This window comes from Gallinula chloropus (assembly GCF_964237585.1).
Source record: "Gallinula chloropus genome assembly, chromosome: 4".
NCBI classification, from domain to species: Eukaryota; Metazoa; Chordata; class Aves; order Gruiformes; family Rallidae; genus Gallinula; species Gallinula chloropus.
The window spans coordinates 44669565-44691406 of NC_140088.1; the positions used below are offsets into that span (position 1 = coordinate 44669565).

The 21842-nt window shown below is 43.5% G+C and overlaps 1 protein-coding gene across 3 annotated transcripts in view; it reads right to left on the bottom strand.

The window, feature by feature from the left end:
• Positions 1-21842, bottom strand: part of DPF3 (double PHD fingers 3) — a gene marked incomplete at both ends in the record, with an annotated part of 172852 nt that overhangs the window by 20425 nt on the left and 130585 nt on the right. For 2 of the 3 annotated variants that reach the window (XM_084263872.1, XM_084263873.1), the window contains 2 exons: positions 8872-9000; positions 20708-20845. In XM_084263872.1, the coding sequence (XP_084119998.1) occupies positions 8872-9000; positions 20708-20845 (267 nt within the window). Of the gene's footprint in view, positions 1-5723; positions 5971-8871; positions 9001-20707; positions 20846-21842 lie in introns of those variants that run through there. The other variant, XM_084263874.1, reaches the window with a different exon arrangement.

A 21842-nucleotide genomic window follows, 5' to 3' on the forward strand; every position in this document is an offset into this window, starting at 1 on the left:
CACCAACCCACCCCTTGCAGCATGAACACATGCGTGTGCCTCATCCTTCATTCATATACACTCATAGCTACAAATTTTATATAAATAAGAAAAATCACAGAGAGTAAGAAATGGGTGTTTATTGGAAACATCTACATATGTTGCAGCACAAAACACGCTGGGCAGATTTTGCAGGTTTTATAGTAAGGCAACTCCCAGTAGGGTCAATACAATGTTTGCTTGGGAATTGATTCCATAAAACTGCTTGCCACAGGGAAGAGGCAAATTGCACGAGGAGCCAGGCTTTGAAAGCTCCACAGCCTGATGGTATGTGAATTATAATTTTAGGGCCCATCTCGAAATATCATTGCAAGAATTAACCAAAGAAATGCAAAGCGGGCAGGAGAGAACGCAGCGGTGCTCCGGCACAGTCCGGACTTAGCGACTCTCAGGCAGCAAACTGAGTCTCTGTCTTCAATCAAGAGCCTAAGCTGAGGTCTGCAAAATGGCAAACTGGAACTCCAAATGAATAACTAATGTACGAGCTCAAAGGCAAAACAATGCGGGGAGGGGATTCTAATAACACATTCTGCTGAAACAAATGGCCATCTTGGAGCTTGTCTACACCACATGAGCAAGCGTAATAACATTGAGGTTTCATTCAATAAAGCGACAGCTAAGAAAGCCCAGTGCTAATCCTTCCGAAGCCAGTGGCAAAGTTCTCTCTGGACCTTGTTTCAGCAGCCTAGGCTCATCATTTATGACCTTACCACATATGTACAATGCTATGCCAAGCACCATTACATAGACGAGAAATAAATATCCAACCCACAAAACTTGGGGGAAGGGGTGAGGTGGGGGTGTGCCTGGATGAAGGATAGAGATGCAAAGTGAAGCAAACCAGATTTCGTTTCCATCCCTGTTCTGCCACGTCTCGCAGTCTCCTTTTGGTTTTTAACTCTTAGGCCAGAATATCATATTTTCTCAATATATACTATCACACTTCAAATTTTAAACCGTTTTCAAACAAGAACTGATGTCTGTCCCTGCTAAAACTAATTAAGAGCCACAAAAGGGAGCCTGCTGAGCATCAGTGTGCACTCTGCATAGCCTTTCTTCCCACTAATCAGCTGCACAAGCAGCACATCACTTCCTTATTTCTCTTGCTCCCAGCCGTGAAACAGAGTTTGCAGAGGATGGCTCAGGAAATGATGTTTCTTTTCTAAGATCCTTTAGCACGGAGTAGTAGAAAGGTGCCTGAGGAGGTACCTCACATGATTAAACACTGAAAAGTCTGAATTTGGGGCCTTTATTCACATTTCACATTGGAGGTGTCTTATTTGGTACATGGTTTGTGTGGGAGCATGTGTTTGAGGAGAATCTTTGGACAGCCTTGTGCTAACCTTCCTCTAATAAGAAGGACACCTTTGGAGGAGGACTGGAAGAGCCAGGCTTGTGATTAGTTGAAGGACTGCACCTTCAAAGATGTTTCTTATGAAGCTCACAACAGCAGGTCTCATTGAACTGATGAAATCTCTGGGGAATGCAGAGCATCACTTTCTGATTTTTAAGATGACTGTATTTTTTAGGTTCAGCCCAGAATTCACAGTTAAAACTCTCTTTATGCCATCCGAGCTTGGTTTGGGACTTATGTGCCTTTGAACACACTTCCCTCGTTTGTGACCGGGCTATGCTAGTGCCAGGTTTGGGTTTTTTGACCTATGAAATCTCCTGACTCATTAACATTGTCATCTTCCCCTCATCCATCTGAGCAGGTCTCATGGAGCAGCGCCTTGCTTTGCTTTCATCTTTAACTTATGAGCTACCAACATTCTTTCCCTGTTGCCAGCCTTCACTCCAGCAGTACCTGTTCTGAGAATATTTCATTTCCATATCAACACTCCATTCAATGTACCGTCTCTGCATCTTCACTTTCTCCCTGTGATTGATGCCTTCCTACGGTCAGTACCACACTGCTCAGGCTCTGGCCTAAACACATGTCTACTAAGACATCCCAAGGAACCCAAGGATTACTCTGCTTTCCCTAACCATTAATTTATTCTACCTTCCTTCCTGTCTCGGGACTAGATTGAGCCAGTGACAGTCCATATACTCATTAATGGTGTAAGTAAGAACGCTGGATGTTTTTCTATGCTATCTGTAATCAATGTCAGCTGGCAGCTTTCATGCATGCTGTGAGCCTTTGTGGCTTCTTTCTGAGGGGTCTGCGCTACCCGGATGTCACAAAGATGGGTGGTTAGGTTGCGAAAGGATTAAGACTGTAAGCATTGTTATAGTAACTGCATTTGTGAAACTAAATCAAGACTTAATGAATTATGGGCATCTGATAATTGTTTGTGTTCCAGAAGAGCCCAGAATGTGTTTAGGCATAGTTCACAAAAGACAATGGTAAGGATTCCACTTGGAAAAAATTATGAAGCATGCCTGTTCTGCCTTTGATACAGCGAGGGGAGTTCTTTGGAAAGGTATACCTGGGCAGGTTTCAGCTAGCTAGCTTGGGGGTTGCGAGGACTGAAGCCAGCACGGCGACACGGAGCTCAAGATGGGCTGCAAGAACACGCAAGAGACTGGGTAAACCATTGCTAAGAGCTGAGCTCAGGGCTGGCCTCCCTGCAGCAGTGGCTGGGGGCAGCCAGCTGGTTCCGAGGGTGTGAGGCCTACACCGCTCAGGCAGCACAAGGTGGACAAACGAAAACTGAGCTCTCTTCAAGCCCTCAAACATTCAGATCTCCACTACTCCCACGAGCCTTTCCCTGACAAAGCATACGCTGTATTTCGAGGAACTCAAACTTCTGTCTGACATGACTGTTGTGTGGATACAAGAAGTAGATACAGGCTGGATGCAAGAAAACATGTTGTTTGTTTACAGTAGATTTGGCACGTTTCTAGGTACACTCTCCCTGTCTATTCTCCCTGTTCACATGGGCATGTCAAAGAGTAGCTTGAGAAAGAAAAAAACTCCCGATTTTTATATGAAAGAGGATATAATACTAATACCACAAATGTAAGTGCAGGGACTGAAGTTGGAGTAGGAATGAATTTGAAGACCGGAGTAGAAGAAGGAATCAATTTGAACTTAATTCTATAACATGTCAGGTTTGCATTATTTCTTTGCAACCTGGGAACAGCTCTAATTCTGGGCCAGATTCTGCTTTCAGTTATATTAGCATAAATTTAGTCAAAATCCACAGAATCTCCCTGAGACTACTCGGTGGTTACAGTAAGGTCAGTATGGAACAGGGGAGCCCGCAGTGCCTCACATGAGGGCTGCTTCAACACACTCTTGCTTGGGAACTGTTTTCCACCTTGACTTCTGTTGCTCTTTATTTTAATGTCTGTGTTACATATATGTGTCTACATGTCTGAGTACAGACTTTTCTGATGCATGTTTACCTACAATCCCCCATAAACACACACACACACACATATATGTATCATTTATATATATATATATATAAATGATACAGGTATGCAAACTAAGGTCCTCACTGCTTCAGGAACTTTGGAAAAGCAAATGCCTGCATGCCTGTGCCTCACCCCTGGAAATCATTGGAAGTTTGAACTTTTAGTAAATATGGAAGAGTGGCAAAGCGGTATTAAAATACTATTAGAGAAGACTGGTCATGGAAGGAATAAATGTTTTTCTCAGTTAAAGTACGTTTCTTGTTGACAGCACTAAGTAAAAATACCACTGATTTCACACTACATCACTTATAATACACAACAGGAATGAAATAGCAAGAGAAAAGCATTATCAAAATGGGGAAAGCTTAAACAAGGCCTTCTCTTGGCAGGGCTGCATGGCTCTGGCCTGCGCTGTCCTGTGGCATAAACATGCTGAGGTATATCCTAACATTTTTGGAACACCGCTGGTTATCAATGTAATCAGTAGCAGCTGTTCTGGATTATGCCCATGTACCTAAAAGTGGAATGTGGCCACTGCTTATTCCACGTCTAAAGCAAACAACAAAAGAATTAGTGAGTGGATCCTTTCTCTCTTTTTTTTTTTTTTTTTTTTTTTACGGTTTATAAGTGGAAGGGGAAAGTTGAAGGAGCTCTCAGAGACAGTATCATGCTACCCCAGAAAAAGAAAGGGGAGAAAGGGAATCTATTTGGAAAGGCTTCATTGCAAGGCTGAGATTTTTATTCTGGTACCAAAACCACACACCTCAAGTTTAAAGGATTAGGCGCTGCCTGGGTAAATGTCTATTGTGCCTGTGATTTAAATGAGGCCATGATCTCACCCTGTTTGGCACTATATACTTCAGTAAAAATATATCCTTAGAACCAAATCCTGCCCCTGTCTCAGGGACATTTTTGCCTGCATTAGGACGGCGAAATGTAACCTATACAATGACTGCTTTCAAATCACTTCTGACTGTACAGAAGGCTGGATCCTGCTCCCACAGAACTTCCATTAGCTTCACCAGGAGTCAATGTGGCGCATACTCGTAACACAATTTAATCCACGGGACTTACTCCTACAACAAAGCTCAGTCAAGGGTCTGTTGAAAATCCAGGGCACAGAGATTTCACAACTGAGTGAAAGACATTTCAGCTTGGACATACCTTTCAAATCCTGCTGCATGTCTCCTCCTTTCTGGGAAAGTCGCTGGGAAGGGAGTCACTCTCTTCTCCATTGCCCTTGGAACTTAGGAGTATTGCTTTGGTTTATTTCAAGAGAAGCTATTGAAAAGCAAACAAAGTGTCTCAAAAGACACCACAGAGAGAAAAAACTGGGTGGCACAGGAAAAATTGCTGTGAATTAAAATTTAAAAGTGGAAAGAAAAGTACAGGTGAGGTATTTTTTCCATATAATTTCTTCCATGATTCTGCTCCTCCATCTCTTTTGCCTTTGATGTCTACGACTTGCCATTCATATTCCATGCCTATGCTTGGAAATTGCTGTCCATGAAGTGAAAGGTGAAGGAAAAGAAAAAAATCAACAAGTAGAACGGAGTGAGGAAGACATGAAGGGATTGCAGGGAGAAAGAGATCTATTGAGCGTAAAGGTGTCCAAAGGAGGGATGGAAACATGTAACGTGTTCCCCAAGGTCATGGTCTTCAATGGTTCTGCTTGTATTTTCAGGCTGTTAAAGACAAGCGTAGCAGGTGTACAAGAAGAGCCATACTCCACATGCTACAATAAGTGCAAAATCTCAAAACGCAGAAGCCATCACATCAAGGGTTTCCTTGTCCTCCAATAGTCCACCCAGAGTGGTTCTCTAGAAACAGTTCTATTATCAAGTAGACATCCATTGCTTTTTTGTTGGGATTTTTTTTCTATTTTTTATTTAAAAAGTAGTTTTTCTAATAATATATAGAATATATAAATAATAATAATTAAAAAAAACTATTTGGGTTTGCTTTCTGCTCTCCAACCCATCTGTATGTTTTGTGGTTTGCCGATATATATATTAAAAGACAAGAAAATCAACTCTGCTCACTATTTAAAAAAAAAAATTAAATCCATCTTTTACGTTTCCAGAGAGAAAGAGAAGGGGGGGGGGGGAGGTGGGAGAAAAACAAATTAAAATTAAAAAAAGCCAAAACAGGAAAATCAAAACCTTCTGTCTCTTCAAAGTAGTTGTCAAGATCTTTAAACACTTGTGCTTTCAGTGTACACCCCACAGGAAAAATAACAAAAACAACAACACAAAAACCAACCCCAAAAACCCAAGGACCTACAATAAAAAAAAGAAAAAGGTAATAATAATCCTAGTAGTAAAAAGGACAGCAAATTGCTCAGAGTTTGTGTGTCTTTTTAATTATTTTAGCAGCTGCCCTTTTTGTCTGCGGAGGGAGAGCTGCCACCACAGCCACCTCCTCGGCTCGAGAGAGGCTCTTCTGCATCATCCTCGTCAAAGCCATGAAAGGTCGAGGTGTCGCTTTCTGACGTGGAACCGAACAAGTCCTCCGTAGTGCGTGCTGGCGCTGCTTCGTCCCTCCTGCCTTCTCTTCCCAAATGAGCTGACATGTATGATGAATATATCAGCACATGGGTTAAGCAACAGGCATCATCATCATCATCATCATAATTTCTTTAATCATCAGCATTATAAAACAATTCAGACTATTGAGCTCATAGGTGTGTGCTTGTGTGTGCCCGTGCACCTCAACAACATAGCTCAGCAGAACTGTGGTAAGGGAAACAAAAAAGGATCAGATGCTCTTTCAAAGAAAAACAAAATCATCTACAAACACCACAGGTGCCCACAGCTACAGCAGCGAAAGGGTTAAACATGTTTTCCTCTCTTCCAAAGACAGTAAAATAGTTTCTTGTGATTACTTAGATCAATTTTAAAAGATTTTTTAGACCATGTAAGTAATTAGACACCGTTAGCTCGAAGCACAATGACTGTCCTTCATACTGGCATCAACTGTCACAAATTTACTGCTATAGAAACGTAACCTCCTAGAGAGCTCATCAACCTCTGCACTATGTTATATCCCTGTCCTTCACCTGATTCTAAAAAGCCTTCTCTCTAGACAGGATGAAATACATTTTGAAGACTATGTGAAAGTAACCTAAACAAATGCTTTTATTCCAATTTCATAGCATTTCCTTCAAAAATAATAATGATATTTTTTTTAAAAGCCAACAAATATACACAGTTCAACAACTAAACCAACTAAGATGAGAAGTGACCTATCTTGGGGAACACTGAAAAGTTCAAATGTGTGTGAGTCAATCCAACTTTCGGTGTGGAACAGGAAATTCTCCACACAGGATATCAACAGCAGCAGCAACAACAACAACAAAAGAAGACTCTTAAAAAGAGAAGCCAAATACTGAAATCTGCAGAACTGAGGTTTATTTTTCTCCCTCAATCAAACATGTAATATGATTAATAGCATAGCCTTTGAATTCCCACTTCGGGAAAGGTAGAGAAGAAGATGCCTCTAGTGTCCCAGGAAAACGAGTGTGTCAGATTCCAGGGAATGACTGTTTTATTATGCAGAAACAGTAGCGTGGTATTAAGTAACCAACTGCTTGGTCCCCACTCCATCTATGGAAACCAGCCATATAACAAGTACACTGCATTGCTTGAGAATGAAGAATTATATCCTGTTCGCAAAAACAAAGTGGATATCACAGCAATTGCTGGCAGGTGAACCACCTCGTAGAGATGTGTTTTTCCTGACTTTGTGAAAGGAAGAAACAATGTCATTTCCATGACCTCTCTTTCAGCATAATGAAAATGTTCTCCATGATCAAGAAAGATGGCAGCCACCAAAGAGGTTTCATTGTTTGGGTTTTAGAGATTAGTCTGTGGTTGTACCTTAATTGCTTTCATCACACATCAGTCACACCATTGCAGACCCCTACGAGTGACCGGGCTGGGTCGGAATTTGTACAAGGATAGCATTTAATGGAACTGATTTTGCACAATTTAGGTTACATGCCAATCTACTTGCTCTAGCACACTAAGGAATCAAGGGAATTAACGCATTTGCGTTGCATTTGGATATAATCACCACAGAAATGTTTCAGTAGCAAAGAAATAGGGACCCATCTCACTGTGCCGTACCAGGACAATGCAGGCATGAGTTATATTGAACTATAACACAGTCAAGGGGAAGGGCAATGATCTCCCCAGATGGCACCACGCACAACATGAGCTTCCCCCTTCAGTTATTAAGAAGCACACATGTATAACAGGTCCCTGCCCCTGAGCGCACAGCATTTGTAAGGACACCCCCGGAGAAGACTGAAGGGGTTGTCATTGGTCCTTTGGTGACCAGCCAGTATCACTTCAGAGTATCTTCAGAAGTCACAACAACTGCAGAAGGCAATTTGACAGTGAGAGTCTAGTCCTGCTCCCACTGAACGTGGTAAGAGGTTTACTATGAATTTCGGCAGGACCATGAAAAGGCCTTTCCCTTGGCACAAGAACACTCCACATCTCATTTCAGCCATCACCCAACAGACATCTGTCAGCGACTACAGTACAGAAGCAGCAGCAGCAATACTGAATTTCGAGGTCTCTGGTTTTCAGGTTTTCACATGATGGTCTTATCACTGCTAGTATCACCACTGCCCAGAAATATCACAACTGGAAACTTGGACCAAAGCGGGAATATGCAGTTCGTAAAGGTCTCCCATTCCCTCTGCCATCACCACCACCTCCCACGCAAGCTATAAATATCTGCTCAGCTGGGATAAAATTTCCCAAAAAAGAGAAAGAAAAAAGAAAGAAAATAAAAAAAAAGGGGGGGGGGGGCAGGAAAAAAAATAAAAGAAAGGAAGGAAGAAAACAACAGTCTAGAAATAAAGACAACTCAGAATGTGAAAGACACAATTGCCTACATTTAAAAAGAGAGAAGGGAAGAAAAGGGAGAAATAAAAACCTCTTTAAACAAAATTAATGATAGTCATCTTGTAAGAGGATAATTCTTGACAGCTACCCCCATCCCTACCCTGTAATTTCCTCCTTCTTTCTTTTTTGGATGAAGAAATGCATGAAATGTGTAATCAATGGAAATGCTTGTCATGCAACTTTCATAAATCTTGTAAGTAATTTATAGTTGTAATTGCAGCACTCGAAGACAGAGCCCATTCTTTAACATTGTCATAGGATTTTCTCCTTCCATTGGAAGTAGTACATGTACCAACATTCACAGAAGCCAATAAATACATTAAAACTTTATTTTTTTTCATAAGACCCCCGTTAACTTCAAAATGTGGATCCAGCAATGGGGTTTATGACAGAAAAATGTCTCAGTCACTCTTTCCACAAACACAGACAAGACCTTGTCTTCTATCCCCTCTCAAACGTGCTGCCTTTCTTCAAAATCTTCAGGAGCCAAAAAAAGACCAAATCATGCAAATGCCTTTGTACAAGAAAGTTGCAAGAGGGAGTCACCTACCAGAGCGCCCACAGTCTGAGCACGAAACAAGTTCTTCAGGCCGGCCACTTTTTTTGTTCATATTGGAGCCTCCAAGGCAGAAGTCACAGTAGTTATTGGGAATGATGACCCCGTCTGGTCCTTTCTGGGCTGCAGTCAGGTTAGAAATCAGATTTACTTAAAAAGCATTTGATTTGGACATTTCCCCCTTCTCTTTGCCATGACATTAGCTTGGTAAGTTTGCAGACTTCTCAAAATATCGTCAATCAGAACAAAAAGTGAACCATACAGATCACCTCCATTTTAAGTAGACCCCGTGGCATATCTACTTTGCCTGAAATGCCCTTCAACATTTCCTTTATAAGGGGGGTTATGGTCCCTCACAAGGACTTGCTGGCAGAGATCCCTATACAGTTCAGGGACTTGTCACACGAGCAGGTACAAAAGTAATCCCTAATGCAGGACTAGACCTACACTGTCAATTAAGTCAAGCCTAGTTTTTCAGACAGTAGTCATCATTGTAAACCCACAAAAAACAAACTCAGAAAAGAAAAAGACATTCCCCAAAACTCAGAAAAACAATGGCAAGGAGATGGCAGGGGGACAGGTACCCTAAGTGGTTTTATTTCAAGTAGGTTTTTTGGGGGGAGTTACATCTCAAAGTAGCAGGGTGTCCTTAGTGAAGAAGTTGGTTCAAACACCCGTGAATACTCAGAGGCAAAGCTGTCTGTGGGTGGTTCACCCAAGGGTTAAGGTGCCTGCAGCAGAGTTCACATCCCCTGGAGAGGCAGGGTGGGCAGCAGGTCCAGCACTACCTTAGCACCCAGCACAGCAGTAGAGAGTCAGCCTGAAGCAGACATCCCAGACAGAGAGTTAAAAACTCTTTCAGCCAAGAAAAAAAGGAGGGAAATGACATTCCTCTTCTCCAGCTAGGAAAAAGGACTCACACTGTGCCTTAAGTAGAGGAAGAGGCAGTTCCCCTAGGAAGAAGAGAAGGCCAAAGGTCTTCTGCATTCCTATCAGTTGAGCAGAACAGCAATGTACGTTTTTTCTGACTCACAACTGCCATTTTCCTCCTCTGCTTTCCTGAGGGGGAAAACTTCTTGTTCCTGCACGTTCTAACTAGGAGCTGGGGAAAGGAGAGGGGAATGGTGGAATGGTTGGTCTTTGTCTTTGTTTCTCCTTTTTTAAGTTAAAAATTCCAGCAGTACAGCTAGCCCAGGCCTACCCCATGAAGATTTCAACAAACTAGAAAAAGAAGATCTTTAAACTGTACCATCTATATATATTTTTTTAATGCATATTTTGTAACTTGCAGATTTTTAACAGATGTTTTGACAGCCTTTATTAATGGTCTTTTTGTCCACATCCAAATTTCCCCCAAAGAACAATGACATTCTAAAGGGCTTCTGGTAGTGGTCCAAGACATACACTTAAAATTAAAATTTCCTCTGAGTTCATTCTGCTTTTCTGGTTTGGGTGCATCCAGCTATTGATTTACCTCCAGCTGTTGATTAGCTGAGCTTTTTGGAGATTGGTAACTGAAAGACTGCAGGTAAAGTGAAATGAAGAAAGAAATTAAAACACATAAAGCTGCAAATATATTAATATCTTCCTGTATGGTTGCCGAGTCCAACAGTATTTACTAAACAATGGGCTTTGCTCTGAAATGGTCACAGTTAGCAGATCCCCAGCTCTCCCAAAACCAGAGAGAAGCTCCCAGTGTTCAAACATTTTGCCTCTTTGTGGAGAGGCAGTTAAGACGTGCATGCAAGGGTAAGCAAAAAACCCACCAGGAACCAGGTGGAAGCCTCACACACCATCTCGTTTTAAGAGCTGTAACAAAACGATCATAAAGCTGCTGCTCGTACATATTTTGTGGCTGAAAAAGCAGATCTCCCCAGCATTTATTTTCCCACTACAGCCCCATTCTGGAAAAAAAAAAGTTAAATAATTACTTCTTCATATTGTGCTGCATCTCCAGCCAGGCCATGTGCACTGCAAGCTCAGCGTTTGGTGATCCTGTTTTAGTTATGTTTTGTTCCCTATTACATCACCTTTCAACTGAGTTCCTTAAAGTGCCTTACAGATAACTCAGATCCTAACATTAACCCTCAGTGAGGTCAAAAGCCTCTTCTGCCATTGACTCTAACCGAAGCGTTTTGGGGCTCTAATTAAGTCTCCTGGTGAGGGAGCAGCGTTGCCTTGACAGCGGAAAGGCGCAGAGGCAGAGTGATGGACCAGCTCACTCACCAACACACAACAAGCCTGTGGTGAGGCCACAAATAAAAACAAGCAGGCTAAGGGAAGAGCTCCCCTTCCATCACTGCTCAGAACGGTATCATTGATTTAACACCCTGAGTATACTGACTTAATTTATTCCAGTGCAGCCTATGACCCCAAGATCCACTGACTGTCAAACTGGAAATGGGTCAGGGGACCTTGTGAAAATACATATACTGATCAATTCATCTGCAGTGTGTGGGACACATGGAGGGTATGAGCCAGCTGCGAAGCTGAAGGGATTCTCCTAGACTAATAACAAGGGAATAAACACGGGTTCTAATCACCTCCTCCTCCTTCTCTTCTTTTTTTCTTCCAATTTAATTTAATTTGTAATGTGAGTGTCTATGTGGTCATCTACAGCTCATCACTCATATATACAAACCTGGCTCAGTTGAACACAATAGAGATGTCAGGCCTGAAAAGTTGTACACAGATGAGAAGTTCCTGAAGTTACATCAATGATGCCTGAAAGGATGGATCTCTAGAGCCAAATAAGCCATCTTCAATTTTTTTTTTTTTGTGTTCTAACAGGTGCAAAAACTAGAATCAAACCTGGCTCAAATTTATTTTCTTGATCAGTACTGCACAGTGAATTAAGCCCCAGGCTAAATCACAGCAGGTTTGAGAATAAAGAGATTTCCAGATGATAGTAAGCAGTGTTCTTATTTCCAAAGGACTTTCTTGTGTGTATGTCCTTAGAGATTTTAGTTCTATTTTACTGTAGTTCACGAATTAAAGAAACAAAGCAAAGATAGCAAGATATAATGTGCAATATTCATGAGAGGTATCTCATCTACCAAAAGCCCAACCCTAATCCCAGTCCTTAATCAATAAAATTCTTTAGAAAAGTAAGCATGGGAACGGATTCACAAGTGAAATCAATTAAATTACTAGGGACTGATGTGTTACTGCTTTCCACCCAAGACTTTTTGCACATGTTAATCACAGTAGAAGTAATCATCATAGTAGGTGCTGGCTTAAGGCAGGTGATAGCTCAGCTAATGAGAAGTAACTCACTGCTAGCTCAATCATTTGGATCAGGTGACTACAACCAAGGCTTTTGTCTAAAAATTGTTCACCCAGAATCGAAACTGCTTTAAAGCAAAGCCTTGAAAACCATCCATGGTCTTGTCCTAACTTACTCAAGACTCCTCTGATTTTCTTTTACACTACAAACTGCAACAACAGATCAAAAGCTCTGTGGAGCTTTGAGGAGTACTGCCTGTGCCAAGGTGTGCTCGTAGGGGGTGTATTTAAATCAGAGGCTCTTGAAATTTCAACTCAGTGTCGTTTTTCTAGTTTCATCAAAGGCTCTGTCTTCATCTACATCTGCCCCAAAATAGACAGAGTATACAATTTTTTTAAAAAATACTTTCAAGAAATGGATTAAGGAGAGACACAGAAAGATCCGCACAGCTCTGTACCTGAAAACTGATTCATGTGAAGACAGGATGCAGTCTGAGAATGAAGTCAATATTTACAGATAACTTTGGTATGCACTCATTCTGAAACATATTTTTTCTTCTTAGCCTAATCGAGTTAATTTCAAACTATATCAAGCTAAGCAGAATAAAGACCTACTTAAAATATGGTGCTATCATTCACAGGAGTCTTCCTGCAAAGTAAGTACTGTAAATTAAATAAATTCCGTCTTATATCACACAGTAAATTTGCTCTGTAGGCCAAACCTAAAAAGCTAACCAAACTGACTGAGTTTATATGTTTAAAATAATTTCTGTGCCTTCTTGGTTTTGAAGGCAGGGACTGTAAACGGAGTTTTAGCTTCTCTTCTCTCCTCCCCAAGTAATCAGAAAACTGGAAGTTATCTTCCTCGTGGTTTAAGCTAAATACTAAAATATAGCTGCTTCTAGAGAAATGACATCACAAGATTAGGCATTTTCTTTTCCACGTCATCTCCTGGAGACATGACTCAACAAGACCCCTTCAGTTTTCTAACTCTCATGGCTTCAGAGAATATCTTGAAGGGAAGGCAAGTTCAGAAGAAGAAATTCTTGTCCCTGATTTTAATCAGCAAACCCAGAATTCAGGTATTTTAAATACCTTTCCTTCAACTTGTGACCTTTAAACACCTACAGACAAAAGCTGATATAAAAAGAACCTTGTAGTTTTTCAATTTTCTGATTTCTAAGTGAAGTTATTTTGATGATTTGGATCATAAAGGAGCTGGAACTAGTGCTTAAAAGAAAAACTGGTTTCTCTGTTTCATGATACCAAATAGCAGGCACATGAATTTCATCATTCTGTAGGTGATACGGCATAATACCTAACTGTGGTTTAAGCTGTGCATCTAGGTTTGGCAGCATTTTATCCTTACTTTTCTTAACCACACTACTGGAAAGGCAGTGGAGAATGAGGAGCAGAATGAGTGCCTTGCCATTGGGGTGCGGGGCTGTGCATCACTTCTTTAAATGATTACAGTGAATCGGCTACAATCGGGCAGATATGCACTCCCAAAGGGATTTTTCTAGTACATTTTGTCCAGCTCTTACCTGTTTCTGTTGGGCTTGATCCAAAACCAATAAAGTCCACCAGAGGTTTTCAATTCAATTCGTAAGGCTTTGAATGAGGCCATTTACTCTGCGACACAAATTTGCAAAGCACAATAGAGGCTGCAGGAACCTGCATGTATGCCTGCATCAAGCACCACTTTGTGGTGGAGGGAGAGAGGCAAGATTTGGTTGGAGTTTTTTGTTTTGTTTTGTTTATTTTTTTAAATCTAGAAGGCTCTTTGTCTGAGATGGGGGCCCAGTTTTTCCTTTCCAATGCCTCCCTTCTTCTCACTATACAAGCCCAAGTCTAACATTTGGCCGCCTGCACAGCCAAATGCCAGCCAAGAGCCTGAGCCTGCGATCGTCCAGCCCCATGGAGGATTTGATGACACATAATCCCAACCTACAGCCTAAATGCCCCCATACGCCTCTGCTCATCCTCCCCTCCGCCTCCTCCAGCACTCATCCCTGGCAGGCCGGGACCGTCTCCATGGCGACCTGGATGCCTGGCCAGGGCTGCCTCTGGCCTTGCCACCTGTTATTGCTTCATCTCTCAAGTGTAAGGAACTGTGGCACGGCCCCTTTGTTTGCCGCTTAAAATGCATCGGTGGAGGACAGACAGGCTTACACAAGAAATTACATGATAAGTGAATTAAAAAATGGCTTAAAGGAGAAGGGAAAAGTGGCACTGGGATTGTAGCTTTTGTTTGAAGGAAGAAGAAGATGCCTGGGTGGGCATGTACCCACTTCGGCCTCTGTCGTTGCTGGGGTGCAATGAGCAACGGTGGGTGTCAGGGAAGGCATTGGTTGTGTTTCTGTGTGCAGGACTAGACCAAGCCCTGGAAAAACATACATAGAGCCCTTGGTTTCGTGAGGCATAGGCCAAGCACAGCTGAAAGGCATACAAGGCTCTCACTCTCACACGTACACAGGCAGGCAGAGATGTGTGCGGTCATTCCTGCCGCCTCCTTGCCAGTGAATTAAGTGCAAGGGTTTTTTCATTGCCATTTTCCAGGAAAAAATGTAAATCAAACTGAATGAGAGGAAATGGCTAGTCTCTCCAGGCATGTTTGTCCTTAACACCAGAGATAAGCATGCTGGCTAATCCCAAACTGGGAAGTGTTGGGGCACTTGATACAGAGACCCTCCCGCCAGCTGTAAGTGTGGTTTAGGTTGGTAACAACACATCTGTCTCGGCATGGCACTGTATTCACCCAAATAAGCTCTGAACTTGGGTGTAGCACTGGGAAACGCCTGCTGTTCTGTTCTCAGAGTTGAGCTAATCAGCCTATGCAGCCTGATGGACCTTCGCTCGCTCAGGCTCCCCACGCCGCACTCCCCCGCACAGCGCGGGCTTGCCCTTTGCAGGCAGCCAGAGAAGCAGGCTGCGCCACTGAGAGAGGTGGTGAAAACCACCCAACCAAAGGATTGCCAGTCCTTCATATTAAATGGCTTTTATATCTTCTTTGAATTTAGTCGGTGCTGTGGAGACAGAAGAGGCCGTTGTCTTCGCAGAGCTTTTAGCAACTCTGACAGGTTTGCATTTCCTCCAGCCCCTGCTTCTCTCTGCGAAGAGAGGCACAGCCAAGGAGTGCTACAAGAAGTGCTACAAGGAGGTATGTCAGTAGGAGTCAGAGGAAGCCTCCGAATGGGGGGAAAGGAAGAGCATTTGATCGTGTCTTTTACAGGAATCGATATGGCCCTTAAGTTGAACAGCTAATGAATGAGCTGGGAGGTGGGCAGTGGAAGGTACAGCTGGGAAAATACAGCATCAGCTGATCAGATCTCATAGAGATCTGGGGGAGTCAGCATTCCTGCACCACATGGAAGCACTTCATAGAAATGTCTTTGCACTGATCTTACAAGTCTCCTGTAGGAACACCGAAAGCATGGGTCACAATCCCACTGCTCGCAATAAATCATTGTAACTGTCTAGTGCCTCATGGCAATAAATAGTAGGAGATACTGAATAGGAATGCTGACAAAAGAGTCTGACATGTTAACATATGGATTTCCTGATTTCAAGGGGTACTTCTCCTGAGACTTGGCCTCTGGCCACTGAAATGCATTGCTCCCATCAGCTCAGGGAACTCAAGGAGGGGTTCTAGTGCTCAATATGCAGCCCTGCCCAGCAGCATCCCTCAGTATTCAGGTGAGAATGGCCAGTGTGTGTCATGAAATGGATCCCTGCGACATGGTGTGGGCATCAGATCTGAGAATTACTCACTGGAGGAGCACCTAAGTTCAAATTCAGTCAGGCCTTTTGGATTTTACTTGGTTCAAATTCTACAAGGAAGAGGAAAAAAGCAAAGAGAGATAAAGGAAAATATATAAACGATACCATTCTGTCCCAAGAGGTGATGTGACACACAATTTTCAAAAACTAGTTAGTCAAATTGGAACATTTTCCCATAAACTGAGAAGCACTGGCTGCTTCTCTTTAATGAGAGTCCTGTGTTAACATTTCAAATCCTGGCCAGGTAGTACATTAAAAAACCCAAACCCCAAACTACTAGAGAACTCCCACAACTCTCAAACAAAACAACAAAAATTCCCCTCTGGGTCACTGTATATGGTAGACAAGTTCAAAGCTCTAAACAACTGATCTAGGTTTTTATTTTTTCCTCAGCATCCCAAAACACAGGCAAAAATGTCTGAGAAATTTACACCAGGGTTTGAGTGGAACTTGTTACACAGCACCAAACTCTGCAATGAGTATTGCTTCTCTTAGGATTCTGACTCCTTTTCCTGGAAAATTAAAAATAAAAACTAAACAGAATAAGCTAAGTCAACTCAAGCTAATGTACATATTTTGACTGAAAAGGCACCTGCTGCAGGGTATCCTGTCGCAAAGTAGGCACTGATACATCCTTGCATTCAGAAGTAGCTCCCATCATGGCCCCAGCAAGGATCAGCACTGAGGCAGGGAAAAAGTAGGCCTGATGTAGCTTTTCAAATTGATGCTGCTTGTGGAGAGGAACAAACAGCTCGTCTCCAACTGAGGGGCTGACTCTCGTCATTTATTCATGGCCAGCCCCCTGCCTGGATGGAAATAAAAATGTTTCAAAGATGACTGTGTGGGGGAGCTGGAGGACAGCTTGGAGGCACACTGAGGTTAGCACATTAATTTTTTATCTCTGGAGACTGGGTATCCAATTATGCTTAGAGTACACAAACAACTTTGGCTGGTCTCTCCAGTAGAGATTTATCCACATCATAAAATCCTTGACGGAACCGGCCACAACAGGCTGATGCCACGAATAACATACAGGGGTGGTTTTGCAGGTTGGATGCACAAGCTCGCAGAGCAACAGGAGGGCACAGGACTCCATTCTCCTTAACTATGTGTACTGTGGGACAGATCAACCTGCATACACAGCAGCTAGGCCAGCATGATGGGCTTTATTTGGGATGGTCATTGGTCAAAGGGCTTGTGGGCTTAAGAAAGATCTCTTCAGCCCCTGTTTACCACACAGCTGCCTGTAACCAATGTTTCGCACAGCAAAATGCCACTGGAAACTCTTCTCCTTCAAAGGAGAGGAAGTTTTTCTCCATGTAGACACACTATCCTATTCTCCCAGGAATTAAGGAAGAGCATTTATACTCGTACACTCATTCACTCACTCATTTCAATAGATAGAAGTCTAATGTAATTCCTATATCAGAAGTGTCTCAAAAATTTGTGAGCACCAGCTGGCCCCAGAGCTGGCCTGTACCCATGGAGCGAGATGGAATAAAACAGCAGGTGTTTTGTGGCAGGCTTGGATGCACCCCGGGCTCGCAAATCTCACGCTCTTGGTGCCAACATGTGGAGAAAAAGCCAGGAGAAAAAAAGGCTGAGAATGGTGTGGGATAATTTCTCTTTATCAGCAGAGTTAGGGAAGGGGAGGGGGCTTGTTGACTTTTTAAAGGGCTTTCTACAACTTCCTTTTCTCAATTCCATACTTGGGTGAAATAAATCAGAGAGCAGGTCAAAAATAAACGCATGTGCAGACAGGGGCAAGACTAGGCAATGAGGAAGGGGCTATTTATCTGCGTCCAAGGGCTAGATAAGACATACAAGCCAAGCAAATAAAGCTCAAACAAAATGGAGGTTGAGATATTTTAGGAAAGGGAAAGGCCAAAGAAGACTGTTGAAGTATCTCCCATGTTGCAAAGGGTAAGCTATAGGTGAAAAAGGAGGACAGAAGGAGAGACAGATGTAAACAAAGAAAACCTTCAACAACAGTCAAGGACAGTGAGATGTGCTGAGAAACTGAGACCTGGAGCTTGGGGCAGTCCCCTTTCTTTGCTACACATCAATTCAGTGGTTCTTGATTTCAGGTATGTTCCTCCTATCTATCTCTCTTCCACAATCCCTGGGTAATTCACTGAACTATTCCAATTGGTCTGTGCGTGAGGAGGAGAGTAAAGACAAAGGGGACTGGGTGTGCAGAAAGACAAAGAGGCCATCAGCTCTTGAGCTGGCACCAGCCAGGGCATCAACAGCCAAATCCTGCTCCAGAAAGCTCTCTCCCACGTCAGCACGGCTTGCTGCTACCACAGGTACTGCAGAGAGCGGAGGCCGCAGGGGAGACGCGGGTACAAAGGAAGGAAGTTCATACTGCAGCTGCCTGCCTGAACTTCACTGACCCAGCGCTCACCTCCCACAGCACAGCAAATTCCAAATGGCTGGTTTGAATTTGCCTTGCCTTTTCTAAATCAGGCTGCTCATATCTCCCCGACACACTGCTAAGCAAATAACCAGACCCTGCTCCATGCCGTATCTCTGATCCTCCTGTTCAGTAGGTTGTGGATTAGCTGTTTGGATTAACATCCACCCCACCCCGCCTTTCTTCCCTCCCTCCCTTCCCCCGCCCGCCCCCCAAGCCCATGCAGAGAGGATTCTTGAAGCCCAAGCCCCGCGATACTGCAGACCTGTCAAATCTAATTCATAACACATGCCTAGCAGTTCTTAGGGGAGAGGAAGGATCTGATGCCCTGGCTCCCCACCATCCCCCCATACAAAGGGACCATTTAATGACTGCACATTAGCAATGTGGACAATTAGCATTCACATGGAAGATAAATGGCAGCATAAATTAAATATCGCCAAGTGAAAGAGCAGAGATGCAAGATCCGAGCTCAAGGCTGTAAACACACAAACAGGCAGAAAGGAACAAACAGCCACTGCGACAGCTAAGACGTTTGGGAGAGTTACCTTACAGCAGTGGCCAGGACTTGCCCCAGGGGTGATCCTCACATTCCCAAGACTGTTGCCCATACCTCAAAGGCTCCTGCCTGGCTGTTAAACAGATTCTTTCTGTTCAGAAATCCAGATCGCAGAGTGATTTGCCCCACTGGCTCAAACTTCAGCCTGTCTGGGGATCTGTGCATCACCAGCTTCCCTCTGTGACAAACATCATGAGGGAGCTCAGTGGGAACACAAGCCCAAGCAGGTCCTGGTCTACCCTTTCCCATAGTGTGGAATGCAGCTTTCTTCCCATGGACCAAGGCTGACTGCTCCCAACCTTGCCACGACTTTTCTAGCTCCTATTCTTGCTAATGACTATCATTTCCTAAGCACCATAAGCAGAAGGACTGAGACTGTCCTCACCCTCTGTGACAAGCTGGAGGGCAGGGGACACTACCCTTCTTTGTTTGGGCATCTCTACAAGGCTATTACAAATATTAATTCAACACAGATTTGCACTATGCTTCACAGATAGGCAACTATTACTGACTCCTGCGGGCGCAGGGAGGAGAAAAACCCCAAGCACAGAGCAGAGATGATGTAAATGCAAGTAAACAAAAGCTACTGGCTGAACACTGACATTCTCCAGCCTGCCCAAGCAGTCGCTCTTTGTGCATTGACAGCTCAAGTTTATCAACAGCTGGAGGAGTCAAAATTACTTTTGCTATGAACCTACAAAACATGTGAATAACTAAAAGGTAGAGCATAAAAAGTGACAGAAACATAGGGATTGCCAAATGGGATCACGCTAAACGGCCCTTCAAGCTCAGACAGTGGCTAGTAGCAGATGCTCTGGAGGAAGGAAGCCCCCTCCCACACCTCCCTGGGGACAATTATCAATTTTCCTGCTTAGAAAGAAAATGTTTTCCTTCTTTCATATTTCTTCCAGTTCACTTTAATGTATTAGAAAGCCTTTGCCTGGATATTTTTCCCTATGAGCATTTTATTGCTTTGTCCACATCATTCACTACTTTGAACTAAAACGACATAGTTCACACAGTGATCTGAAAGGACTTTTTGGAAGCGAACAAAGCTATCTACACAAACCCCAAGGTGAAAGCAAACATCACATAGCATCACACACAGGGAAAACTGAGAGACTGGGGCTTAGAGACTTGCAAAAAATCAGTAATGAAACACAGCCTCCTTGACTCTCGGTTCTGTGCCTAAGCAGCAGAGGAAGGATGGTCAAACAGGGCCATCTGGGCCGCTAAGATTTCTTTCAGCCCTGTACCAGCGTGGGAATCCTGGCACGTAACTCCTGTCTCTGCTCATGTTCCAGAACTCCTCCTTGCAGATCAGTTTCCATAGATTTTCACAAACAGCAGCTAAGAAGCGGCTTTTGGTAGAGCTGAGGCTAAGCCATTTGGGGAGGACATGCAGGGCTATGGGGGACAGGCACTGGGAATTTCATACCCTAAAAACTGAGACACGGATAAATGTCTGCTATTCAAAGGCAAAACAAAGGCAGCCCCCTAAAACTGCTGGATGTGTATTTCCTTGACTTCCCTGCTAACAGGCACTGGGAGGCCACTTGATGATGGGCAGGTCGGGCATCTCTTCTTCTCCCCTCCTCTCCTTGCCACCTCCTCCCCATAGGAGCAGTAATGGAAAAGTGACTTGCTGCAGAGATAATGCTGGGTTTGAAATGAATTTCTGACTAGCTGAGCCAGCACCCGTGTGAGCTGCGGCTGATTAGCTCCAAGCAGCCAGGTCCCAATCACTCACAACAGAGCAAGGCAATCATGCCAGCCTCCGCAAGGCAAAGACAGGGTGGGGGCAACATCCCCCAAGAGGATCCCAAAGGCAAAGGGAAAACACTACTCACGTTTGTGGTTTTCATTTCTATGGACAGGGGAAGAGCGGGTCTCCTGCTCGCGGGCTTCATCACCCTCTTCGCTGGCAAGGTGGGTGTGAGCATAGTGGTAGCTCAGCCCAGGCCTGTTCTTGTAACGCTTGCCGCAGACTGGGAGGAAAGGAGACATGAGGGAGGGAAGAGAGAACAGAAACATCAGCGTAATCCGCAACAGCAGCAGCATCCTCTCAAACAACGCTCCCTTCTCCCCTCAGAGCAACACCACACACTCCACACGCCTGCCCGAAACTCTCCTGACCAGCGTTGGTAGAAGGTGGCAGAAGGGCAGCCCTGCAGCCGCACGTCCCCAGACAAGCTTTCTTCCATTGTGCTGCCAGCAGTCCTTCCTACAGGCCCAGGCAAAGGCACATTCAGGCCCAGCAGCCCGTAGGGCCCTCAGATTACAAACGAGACTGCACATAAAATGAATTGGAACGCCAGGCCCGATGTTGGTGCTGCGCGATGCACAACAATGGGAACTAGACTGAGAAGAAAGGACATTCCTTCCTTCATTACCAATCTCCAAGAATAGAAACACTTGGGTTGGCTTGTTGAAGTTGGTCGTGGGGTTTTTTTTAAAAAAAAAGCTTTTCTGTGAAAGGATAATAAATAGCTTCTATTTGCAGGTTCCTAGTCAAGACAAGGAGATGGAAATCATCCACAGTTTCTTGCTAAAAGTAATGATAATTATTTGTCCAGGTAAACTTCAGATTCAGCATCCCAAGAAATAATAAAATGTGTGACAGAGAATCCTCCTTCTGCAATTTTGTTTATTTTAGGACTAAGTCAACAGATTAAGAATAGGATCAAACAATTCCGGGTGATGAAAGGTCTACGCCTTCACAGGGAGCTCATGACAAGGGCAAGATACATGAGAAGATTCATTATATACAAACTCAGCTTCTATGAAGTTTTTAACTCATGCTATTGTCTCTAAAAGTTATCTCTCTCCATCTTCAAAGCAGTCGTTGAATGTCCATTTTCTTTCCTACTGCTATTTCATCTACCAAATACAATTATTGACATTTTAAAAAGATGAGGAAACAAAGCCAAAGTATCTTCATGCCCTTCCTGGGAATTTTTATTCCCAGACACATTTTCAGTCGCT